Source organism: Mesoplodon mirus (assembly GCF_964341445.2).
Source record: "Mesoplodon mirus genome assembly, chromosome: 5".
NCBI classification, from domain to species: Eukaryota; Metazoa; Chordata; class Mammalia; order Artiodactyla; family Ziphiidae; genus Mesoplodon; species Mesoplodon mirus.
Window position 1 is genome coordinate 75,307,165 of NC_138980.1, and position 12,949 is coordinate 75,320,113.

General features: G+C 38.3%; 1 protein-coding gene across 4 annotated transcripts in view; it reads right to left on the minus strand.

The window, feature by feature from the left end:
* Nucleotides 1-12,949, minus strand: part of CDC42SE2 (CDC42 small effector 2) — a 164,935-nt gene that overhangs the window by 2,515 nt on the left and 149,471 nt on the right. For all 4 annotated transcript variants that reach the window (XM_082623761.1, XM_082623759.1, XM_082623762.1 and 1 more), the window contains one exon: nucleotides 790-906. In XM_082623761.1, the coding sequence (XP_082479887.1) occupies nucleotides 808-906 (99 nt within the window). In that variant the 3' untranslated portion in view covers nucleotides 790-807. The remainder of the gene's footprint in view (nucleotides 1-789; nucleotides 907-12,949) is intronic.

The window sequence follows — 12,949 nt, forward strand, 5'->3', positions numbered from 1 at the left end:
TCACAATAAAAAAATTAAACAACAGTGGAAACAAAACATAGAAATTCAGTGACCTATAAAACCAAAGAATAATCCAAATGATTTTTACCCTTTAGGGGTTCATGCCTCTTAGTAGTTGTCTTTTTAATTTGAAAACTTTATAATGAAAGATTTATCCGTAATGGTATTAAATATAAAATTACTTCACTACACATGGGATTTTGTGCAGTATCAATACTCAGTAACTTCACTCATGTTTTTTTTTTTTTTTTTTTTTTTTTTTTTTTTTTTGCGGTAGGTGGGCCTCTCACTGTTGTGGCTTCCCCCGTTGCGGAGCACAGGCTCCGGATGCGCAGGCCCAGCGGCCATGGCTCACGGGCCCAGCCACTCCGCGGCATATGGGATCCTCCCAGACCGGGGCACGAACCCGTATCCCCTGCATCGGCAGGCGGACTCTCAACCACTGCGCCACCAGGGAGGCCCTTCACTCATGTTTAAAGGACACATAAGAGACATCTTGTCACTAGAATCTCAAAGCCTCCCCCAAAACAAGATGTCTTAAAGCATTTAAAGTTTCTCATAAGGAAAACAACCACCTGAAACTAATATTCAAAATGCAGTAACTGCCTAAGGTCATCACTTGGCCAACTAAAGTATTTTTACCTTTTCCAGTAAGTTCACAATTTTAAAAAAATAAGAACAAGATATTTATTTTTTAACCCCAAGATTGAACTATAAGGCTGTCTATGTCATCAGCTGTTAGTGGCCATGTATGATCTGAACTTCCAGCCTGTGTTCGGAGGTACTCACTGGAGGAGGGGTCCAGGGCTATCCTGCCTTCATGTCCACGAGCTGCATCTGCACATTGGCAGCCATGCCACCCCCGTAGCCTCCCTTGGACTGCATCTGGTTCTGAATGGAGCTAACCTGCAACAAGACAAGAACAGAACCAGTCAGGAACTAGGGCCACTGCAAGTAAGCAATTCTTGCCTAATATTTTAGCTGGGCTGCTTTTCCCAAAAGGGTACCTTTTATAGATTGAAACTTGTTTTCATTGTAAGGCAAAATGCTGAAGCTAGTGACTGAAGCATTTTTTTTGCCACAACACCCTCTCCACCCATCCCCCCACTCCTGCAACTTTCTCCACTTGGCAATTACAAAAACAAAGTTTTGTAATTCACAAGGCACTTGGCTACATTTCAAAAGCAGTTAAAAGGATACAGATGAACTCAACTTTGTCCCTCAACCACCTTAATTTACAAACACCTCACATATATGATCACCTCAATTACCTGGATTAGAATCAGATTCAAAAATAAATATGAATGAAACTAAACCAAAGATAAACTTTAAAAGTCCATGTGGGACTTCCCTGGTGGCACAGTGGTCAAGAATCCGCCTATCAGTGCAGGGGACACAGGTTTGAGCCCTGGTCCAGGAAGATCCCACATGCCGCGGAGCAATTACGCCCATGAGCCACAACTACTGAGCCTGCGTGCCGCAACTACTGGAGCCCACGCGTCTAGAGCCCATGCTCTGCAACAAGAGAAGCCACCGCAATGAGAAGCCTGCGCACTGCAATGAAGAGTAGCCCCTGCTCGCCACAACTAGAGAAAGCCCGCGCACAGCAACGAAGACCCAACGCAGCCAAAAATACATAAATGAATAAATACTTTTAAAAGTCCATGTGGTAAAATTTACATACTTAATACAGTCTTAGTATAGTCTGATAAAGTGAAAAGGAGTATAAGAATCCAAAGACTTGGAATATTCAAAGCAAGTTTAGCCAGAGGCCACACCCCAGGAGACAAGTTTGCATATTTAAAGATTGTGAGTAGTACACCCTTTTCTCATATGAGCCCAGGGTGGAATCATCATTCTCTCCAGCTTTTATCACGTGGTTAGAGCCCCTGAACTTTGACTCATCCTCTGCCTGAGCCTGCAAACAACATCTTAACAGCCCTCAGAGAACAAGCTGGTCTCAGGTTTACAGGATGGCTTCAAAATATGACATCATGTAACCCTCGCAACAACGCCAGGAGGAAGCAGTAGAGAGTGAACCTGTGAAACCCTAGGCATCCTATCCTCAACCCTGATAAAGGCAGAACTCCAGGCCTGTGCATTCATTTTCTCTACCTGCAACCTTGCTGAGTGGCCCCTGGAGTACCCTCCAGGACTTCATTAACCAACCCTCTAAAAAAAACAAAAACAAAACAATTTTATATGTACCAATGAAGTTTCCTTGGAATAGGACATAAAACTGGTGCAGTTAAAAGCAAGCAATTGCCGAACAACCAGCAAGAGAGAAACACAGATCCACCCGTCAGCAGACAGGGTGCCTGAAGTCATACTGAGCTCACAACCACCTATAAACACACCCCTTGACACAGCCCTGCCCACCAGAAGGATAAGACCCAGCTCCACCCACCAGCAAGAAGGCACCAGTCTCTCCCACCAGGAAACTTCCAGAAGCCTGAGGACCACTCTCACCCACCAGAGGGCAGACACCAGAAGCAAGAGGAGCTATGATCCTCCAGCCTGCATAAAGGAGTCCACAAAGAAGATGAGACAAAATGAGACGGCAGAGAAATATGTTTCAGACGAAGGAACAAGATAAAAACCCACAAGAACAACTAAATGAAGAGGAGACAGGCAACCTACCTGAAAAAGAATTTAGAGTAATGACAGTAAAGATGATTCAAAATCTTGGGAAAAGAATGGAGGCACAGATTGAGAAGTTACAAGAAATGTTTAACAAAGAGCTAGAAGATGTAATGAACAAATAAAGATGAACAATACAATAACTGCAATGAAAAATACACTAGAAGGAATCAACAGCAGAATGACTGAGGGAGAAAAATAAACGAGCTGGAAGACAATGTTGGAAATCACTGCCAGGGAACATAACAAAGAAAAAAGAATGAAAAGAAATGAGGACAGTCTCAGAGACCTCTGGGAAACATTAAAACACATCAACATTTGCATTATAAGGGTACAAGAAGAGAGAAAGGGCCCAAGATAACATCTGAAGAGATTACAGCCGAAAACTTCCCTAACAGGAGAAAGGAAACACTCAAGTCCAGGAAGCACAGAGTCCCATAAAAGATGACCCCAAGTAGGAATGCACCAACACACATATTAATCACACTGATAAAAATTAAAGACAAAGAAAAAAATATTAAAAGCACCAAGGGAAAAGCAACAAATAACATACAAGGGAACCCCCATAAGGTTATCAGGTGATTTTTCAGCATAAACTCTGCAGGCCAGAAGGAAGTGGCACAATATATTTAAAGTGATGAAAGGGAAAAACTACAACCAAGAATACTCTACGCAGCAAGGCTCTCATTTAGATTTGATGGAGAAATCAAAAGCTTTACAGGGGCCTCCCTGGTGGCACGGTTGTTAAGAATCTGCCTGCCAATGCAGGGGTTCGATCCCACGTGCCGTGGAGCAACTAAGCCTGTGTGCCACAACTACTGAGCCCGTGTGCCACAACTACTGAAGCCCACATGCCTAGAGCCCGTGCTCCACAACAAGAGAAGCCACTGCAACGAGAAGCCCGCACACTGCAACCAAGAGTAGCCCCTGCTTGCCGCAACTAGAGAAAGCCAGCACGTGGCAACGAAGACCCAACACAGCCAAAAAAAAAAAAGGCTTTACACACAAGCAAAAGCTAAGAGAATTTAGCATCACCAAACCAGCATTACAACAAATCTGAAAGGAACATCTGTAGATGGAAAAGAAGAGGCCACAACTAGACTCAAGAAAGTACGAATGGGGAAATTCACTGGCAGAAGCAAACATAAAGTAAAGGTAGGAAATCTTCCACACACAAATAGAACATCAAACCCAGCAATCATGAGGAGAGTACAGACGCAGGATATTGGAAATGCATTTGAAATGAAGATATCAACAATTTAAAACAATCTTGTCCATACACAGACTACTATAGCAAAACCTCATGGGAACCACAAACCAAAAATCTAGAATAGCTACACACACACAAAAAAAAGCAATCCAAACACATCACTAAAGATAAGACATCAAGGGATTCCCTGGTGGACCAATGGTTAAGACTCTGCACTTCCATTGCAAGGGCCACAAGTTCAATCCCTGGTGTGGGAACTAAGATCTTGCGTGTCGCTCAGCATGGCCCCACCTCCCCCAAAAAAAGAGACAGAGAGAGAAAGAAAAAAAAAACAGACATCAAATCACAAGAGAATAAAAGAGGAAGGGAAGAAAAATGACCTTAAGAAACAAATCCAAAACAATTTAAAAAATAGCAAGTACGTACATATCAATAATTACCTTAATGTTAATGGATTAAATGCTCCAACCAAAAGACATAGACTGGCTGAAACAAAAACAGGACCCATATATATGCTGTCTACAAGAGACCCACTTCAGATCTAGGGACACATGCAGACTAAAAGTGAGAGGATGGAAAAAGGTATTCCATACAAATGGAAATCAAAAGAAAACTGGAGTAGCAATACTCATATCAGACAAAATAAACTTTATATTAAAGAATGTTACAAGAGACAAGGAAGGACACTACAAAATGATCAAGGGATCAATCCAAGAAGAAGATATAACAGTTATAAATATATATATACACCTAACATAGGAGCACCTCAATACGTAAGGCAACTGCTAACAACTATAAAAAAAAATCGACAGTAACACAATAATAGTAGGGGACTTTAACACCTCACTTACACCAATGGACAGATCATCCAAAATGACAATAAATAAGGAAACAGAAGCTTTCAATGACACAATAGACCAGATAGATTTAATTGATATCTATAGAACATTCCATCCAAAAACAGCAGATAAAACTTTCTTCTCAAGTGTGCATGGAACATTCTCCAAGATACATCACATCTTGGGTCACAAATCAAGCCTCAGTAAATTTAACAAAACTGAAATTATATCAAGCACCTTTTCTGACCACAGCACTACGAGATTAGAAATGAACTGCAGGGAAAAAAACGTAAAAAACACAAACACATGGAGGCTAAACAATACGTTACTAAATAACCAAAAGATCACTGAAGAAATCAAAGAGGAAATCAAAAAATACAGAGACAAGCGACAATGAAAACACGATGATCCAAAACACATGGGATGCAGCAAAAGCAGTTCTAAGAGGGAAGTTTACAGCTATACAAGCCTACCTCAAGAAACAAGAAAAATCTCAAATAAACAATCTAATCTTACACCTAAAGGAACTAGAGAAGGAAGAACAAACAAAACCGAAAGTTAGCAGAAGGAAAGAAATCATAAAGATCAGAGCAGAAATAAATGAAATAGAAACAAAGAAAACAATAGCAAAGATCAATAAAACTAAAAGCTGGTTCTTTGAGAAGATAAACAAAATTGATAAACCATTAGCCAGACTCATCAAGAAAAAGAGGGAGAGGACTCAAATCAATAAAACTAGAAATGAAAAGGGAGAAGTTATGACACCACAGAAATACAAAGCATCCTAAGAGACTACTACAAGCAACTCTATGCCAATAAAATGGACAACCTGGAAGAAATGGACAAATTCTTAGAAACCTATAACCTTCCAAGACTGAACCAGGAAGAAACAGAAAATATGAACAGACCAATCACTAGTAATGAAATTGAAACTGTGATTAAAAATCTTCCAGCAAACAAAAGTCCAGGACCAGATGGCTTCACAGGTGAATTCTATCAAACATTTAGAGAAGAGCTCAACTCAAACTCTTACACAAAATTACAGAGGAAGGAACACTCCCAAACTCATTCTATGCGGCCACCATCACCCTGATACCAAAACCAGACAGAGATACTACAAGAAAAGGAAATTACAGACCAATATCACTGATGAATATAGATGCAAAAAACCTCAACAAAATACTAGCAAACATAATCCAACAACACATTAAAAGGATCATACACCATGATCAAGGGGGATTTATCCAAGGGATGCAAGGATTCTTCAATATATGCAAATCAATCAATGTGATACACCATATTAACAAATTGAAGAATAAAAACCATATGATCATCTCAATAGATGCAGAAAAAGCTTTTGACAAAATTCAACACTCATTTATGATAAAAACTCTCCAGAAAGTGGGCATAGAGGGAACCTACCTCAACATAATAATGGCCATATATGAAAAACCCACAGCAAACATCATTCTCAATGGTGAAAAACTGAAAGCATTTCCTCTAAGATCAGGAACGAGACAAGGATGTCTACTCTCACCACTATTATTCAACATACTTTTGGAAGTCCTAGCCACGGCAATCAGAGAAGAAAAAGAAATAAAAGGAATACAAATTGGAAAAGAAGAAGTAAAACTGTCACTGTTTGCACATGACATGATACTATACATAGAGAACCCTAAAAATGCCACCAGAAAACTACTAGAGCTAATCAATGAATTTGGAAAAGCTGCAGGATACCAAATTAATGCACAGAAATCTCTTGCATTCCTATACACTAATGATGAAAAATCTGAAAGAGAAATTATGGAAACACTCCCAGTTACCATTGCAACAAAAAGAATAAAATACCTAGGAATAAACCTACCTAGGGAAACAAAAGACCTGTATGCAGAAAACGATAAGACACTGATGAAGAAAATTAAAGATGATACCAACAGATGGAAAGATATACCATGTTCTTGGATTGTGAGAATCAATACTGTGAAAATGACTATACTACCCAAAGCAATCTACAGATTCAATGCAATCCCTATCAAATTACCAATGGCATTTTTTACGGAACTAGAATCAATCATCTTAAAATTTGTATGCAGACACAAAAGACCCCAAATAGCCAAAGCAGTCGAGGGAAAAAAACGGAGCTGGAGGAATCAGACTCCCTGACTTCAGACTATACTACAAAGCTACAGTAATCAAGACAATATGGTACTGGCACAAAAACAGAAACATAGATCAATGGAACAAGATAGAAAGCCCAGAGATAAACCCACGCACCTATGGTCAACTAATCTATGACAAAGGATGCAAAGATATACAATGGAGAAAAGACAGTCATTGAGTGGTGCTGGGAAAACTGGACAGCTACATGTAAAAGAATGAAATTAGAACACTCCCTAACACCATACACAAAAATAAACTGAAAATGGATTAGGGACCTAAATGTAAGACTGGATACTATAAAACTCTTAGAGGAAAACATAGGAAGAACACTTTTTGACATAAATCACAGCAAGATCTTTTTGATCTACCTCCTAGAGTAATGGAAATAGAAACAAATGGAACCTAATGAAACTTCAAAGCTTTTGCACAGCAAAGGAAACCATAAACAAGACGAAAAGACAACCCTCAGAATGGGAGAAAATATTTGCAAAGGAATCAACAAAGGATTAATCTCCAAAATATATAAACAGCTCATGCAGCTCAATATTAAAGAAACAAACAACCCAATCAAAAAATGGGCAGACCTAAATAGACATCTCTCCAAAGAAGATATACAGATTGCCAAGAAGCACATGAAAAGCTGCTCAACCTCACTAAGTATTAGAGAAATGCAAGTCAAAAGCACAATGATGTGTCACCTCACACCAGTCAGAATAGGCATCATCAGAAAAATATACAAAGAACAAATGCTGGGGAGGGTGTGGAGAAAAGCGAACCCTCTTGCACTGTGGGTGGGAATGTAAATTGATACAGCCACTATGGAGAACAGTAAGGAGGTTTCTTAAAAACACTAAAAATAGAATTACCATATGATCCAGCAATCCCACTACTGGGCATAAACCCAGAGAAAACCATAATTCAAAAAGACACATGCACCCCAATGTTCAATGCAGCACTATTTACAATAGCCGGGTCATGGAAGCAACCTAAATGCCCATCGACAGACGAATGGATAACGAAGTTGTGGTATCTATATACAATGGAATATTACTCAGCCATAAAAAAGAATGAAATCTGTTGAGACATGGATGGATCTAGAGACTGTCATACAGAGTGAAGTAAGTAACAAAGAGAAAAACAAATATCGTATATCAATGCATGTATGTGGAACCTAGAAAAATGGTACAGATGAACCGGTTTGCAGGGCAGAAATTGAGACACATATGTAGAGAACAAACGTATGGACACCAAGGGAGGAAAACCACGGTGGGGTGGGGATGGTGGTGTGCTAAATTGGGCGACTGGGATTGACATGTATACACTGATGTGTATACAATTGATGACTAATAAGAAACTGCAATATTAAAAAAAAAAAACAATACTAAACTTTCTTTGGGTTATTTGTATGGAAATATGTTAATATAAATGTTTCAGACATTACATGAAACTTCTAAAAATCTTATATGTTCTGGTTTAATGTTATAAGTCATAATTCTAGTTATTACTTTAAAATGTATATCTTCTCAGAAATAACTAAATTTCCTTGTCAACTGCATTATTATGAACTTTCATCAAATCTTTAACTGTGGTCATTTTTAAGTCTTTTGTCATTTACACACCGTTCTGGGTGTACTGTGATGCTTTTGCAAAAGTGTTCCTATAAAAGGGTTTCATCTTCAAGGAATTCATGGAAAAGACTCTGACAAGTACAGGTTTCTGGTAACTGACTATACTGCTGAACTGAATAAGCATTTTCAGAACTCTAATGGAAAACTGATGAATTCATCAAAGTGCTCACAAAAGATCAAGATGACAAAAAAATTAATTACATGGGACTGAGTGAACTGAGGATGATTATAATTTTTGTAACTTTCTGTTTGAATTAAAAAAAACATGGGCAAAAGATGTAAACAGACATTTCTCCAAAGAAGACATACAGGTGGCCAAAAAGCACAAGATGCTCAACATCACTAATTATCAGAGAAAAGCAAATCAAAATTACAATGAGGTATCACCTCACACCAGTCAGAATGGCCATCATCAAACATTCTACAAACAGTAAATGCTGGAGAGGGTTGGGAAAAAGATACCCTCCTACACTGTTGGTCGAAGGTAAATGGTACAATCACTATGGAGAACAGTATGAGGTTCCTTAAAAAACTAAAAACAGAACTACCATATCCAGCAATCCCACTCCTGGGCATACATCTGAAGAAAACTATAATATTTACAAAAGGATACATGCACCCCTATATTCATAGTAGCACTGTTCACAATAGCCAAGACATGGAAGCAACCTAAATGTCATCCCAAATTGTTTACAAAACAGAAAGAGTCACAGATGTAGAAAACAATCTTATGATTACCAGGGAGGATGGGATCGTGGGAGGGATAAATTGGGAGACTGGGCTCGACATATACACTAGTATATATAAAATAGGTAACTAATAAGGACCTACTGCATAACACAGGGAACTCTACTCAATACTCTGTAATGGCCAATACAGGAACAGAATCTAAAAGAGTGGATATATGTATATATATCATTTTGCTGTACACCTGAAACTAACACAACAGTGTAAATCAACTATACTCCAATAAAAATAAGATAAAATAAATTTTTTAATAAAATAAAAAAGAAATAATGCCATTCACAGCAACATGGATGGACCTAGAGATTATCATACTAAGTGAAGTAAGTGAGACAAAGACAGATATCATATGCTATCACTCATGTGGAATCTAATTTTTAAAAAAGAAACAAATGAACTTATTTACAAAACAGAAACAGACTTACAGATATCGAAAACAAACTTATGGTTACCAAAGGGGAAACATGGTGGGGGAGGGATAAATCAGTAGTTTGGGATGAACACACACACTACTATATATAAGACAGATAACCAAAAAGGACCTAATATATAGCCCAGGGAACTCGACTCAGTATTCTGTGATAACCTATATGAGAAAAAAATCTAAAGAAGAATGAATACATGTGTATGTATATCTGCCGTACACCTGAAACTAACACCACATTGTAAATCAACTGTGTTCCAACAACAACAAAAGAATCCGAAGACTTGGACTGTAATACAAACTTCTTTATTAATATTGTAACTCTGGGTGAACTATTTATCCTCTGTGCATATCAGGCTTCTTATCTGTAAAATGATTAAAGATGATAACCTTTCCTAACCACATTACAGGGCTACTTTCTAGTAGACTGTGAGATATATAAATGCTTGGGTATCTTCTCTTTTTTCCTGGCCATGATGCACGGCATGCGGAATCTTAGTTCCCGGATCAGGGATCGAACCTGTGACCCCTGCAGTGGAAGCGCGGAGTGTTCACCACTGGACCGCCAGGGAAGTCCCGCTGGGATGTTTTCTTACTTTGCCAAAACAAAGTCACAAAGTTACCTGCAAAGTGTGAAGAGTTCGTAGTGTATCCTATCTTAGTTGATAGCAATTAGAAGCATTTTGGAAGCAGAGAACGAGCGAATCAAGCTAGACTGCTAGAAAAAGGGGCAACAGGAAGGTTTGGGATATGACGGCCTAACAGTCAAGGGTGAGAGCACTGGCAGTCTGGTCTAATGCACAGAAACAGCTCAAAGGGCCCTTCACATTTCTAGGACCCTGGGAGGTGAGAGGGGGGTGGGAGCACCATCCATTCATTAATCTACTTATCAAATACTTAATCACAGAAAACATGATGTATCGATACAAGGTGTCTTTTCATTGATGATCCTCAGTCAGTTTGTTTAAAGAAAGTAATAAGACTGGTCTAAGTTATTTTTGGAGCAAGAGAGGTTTAAATATATTCTAACTGAAGAGAATAGCAAAATATAAAATGCATGGCTATTTAGGTCCAATATGGTTAAAGTGAGAACATGTGATTGGCTCTTAAATGGGTAAATTTTTACTCATTTACTGAAAAATTCACATATGTGGAACTAACTCCAATGATATCACATAATGATGTACTGTAATACCTATATTCACATTACTCAAATGACTACTTTAGGTAAGAATATATTAAAAAAAAGAGGGACTTCCCTGGTGGCGCAGTGGTTAAGAATCCACCTGCAAATGCAGGTGTGCTCCGCAACAAGAGAAGCCACCGCAATGAGAAGCCTGCGCACCGCAAGGAAGAGTAACCCCTGCTCGCCACAACTAGAGAAAGCCCTCGCGCAGCAACAAACACCCAATGCAGCCAAAAATAAATAAATAAATATTTAAAATTTTAATAAATAAATAAATAAATAAATAAAATTAAAATCTATAGGTCTATTTAAGTAAACTTACTCAGTCTGCGAAGCTTACGGCCATAGGCTATCGGTTCATTTTCTGCTCCTCTGTGGTAACACTGTTTTGTGGCACAAACTTGATTTTACCCTGGTACCAAATAATTTCCCACCTAACACGACAAGTTAGGTTTTATATGTATCTTAGGCCTATTTACAACAACATCTTTATATTTTTACATGGTAACTTTCATAACGCCATGAAAATTCTAAGAAAAAAAAAATCCGTTTTTCTTCCAAAAGTCAATTCTTCAATTTCAAACAAAAGGACTTGGATTTTCTAGTAAGTAACCCTCAGCATTGAGATGACATGTATTACTGTGACTGTGGATATGCATTATTTTAACACAATAAAGTTATATTATTAAAAGAGTCATAGAAACCTTTTCTAGCAATAAGTTAGTATGAAAAGTAGTCTTGGGAAGAACAGTGTATTTACGGGAAAAGAGAAACCAGTCATCTGACCATTCAATAATCCAGCGTGGCCTGCCTCTTTCATATGCATCGAGCCATGTTCCTATTACTGTTGCTCAATTCTCAGAATAGATGAACTTAAGAGAAACTATTTATTTGTAGCGACAACAAACTAATACGTAACATAGGCAATGAGTACAAACTGCCTTCGGAAGACAGGGTTGGTTCTGAAGAGCTAGAACACCTCATAAGAAACCTACTTCAGTAACCAGAGGAGGCTGTCTGGAGACTGCAGGGCAGAACCTCTGCAACAGCTGAGGGCCCGTCTTGATGCTGCAGCTCAGGCAGCCCTGCAGGGGACAGTCCTCAAATTCTACCTAACTTGATGGCAAGCAAGAGTCATGTACATCAATGACAGGCTTTTCATGGAGACAAAATACCAGATAGGAGTCTTGAAGGAAATTCTGAAATGTGCATAGATGAGATTTTAAAAGTTAACTAAGTACTATGAACTAAGAACTTAATATGATACAGTTAAATTTTTAAGAACAGAAGTGGGGAAGAAGACGAGTTGATGAGAAATTAATCAGATATAATAAATTTGAAAGCATTCATTTTTATATATGCCACAATGACCTTAATATTAACAAAAGTCATAGGGTCCCATTTGGTCTCTTCACTCCACCTTAATCCAGGAAACGAAGCTACTGAATTGTATTTTAACAGCAATCTGACACCTCTTACATTTCCACAAAAGCAGTTCAGTGTACTTTTCCTACAGATTTAAAACAAACAAGCTGTTTCCTTTCCAGGAAGCTACAAATGTCATCCCTTTGCTTACCTAGTAACTGTGGTGACAAACTTGTTTGCTGTATCCAGGATACTCACCTACCTGCCTTATAAGTCTCTGTTCTTTTGTTAAGTCTTTTGTTAATGCTGTCCAGTAAGTGAGCATACAATGCAGCATAATTTTGTGTTTATAAAAGCCTTATTGACTTTCTGGTTCTAAACACTTGAGGGATCATTTAGACAACTCAGTGTACTTTAGATATGGGGGGTAACATAGTGGCAGAGCCCTGATAAAAACCCTCTATTGGTTTCTATTATACTGCTATTTTCCCTTAGATGAAAACTAAGGAGTAAGAGTTCAGCTGAGTAAATTTAAAGTATCTTCTGAAATTCACCGGAACCTCTATAAAAGACAGCAAATATATACAAATTCTAATCCTCTGCGAAGTGCATGAGAACCTATGTTACAGTAATAAATAAATAACAAGCATTCTAATATCAGGTAAAGCCTAATATTTTATAAGGGAAATGCAATAAATAGGTCTGTAAAAGGCAACTAACTGAATTTAAGACATTAAATATTACTAAAAAGCT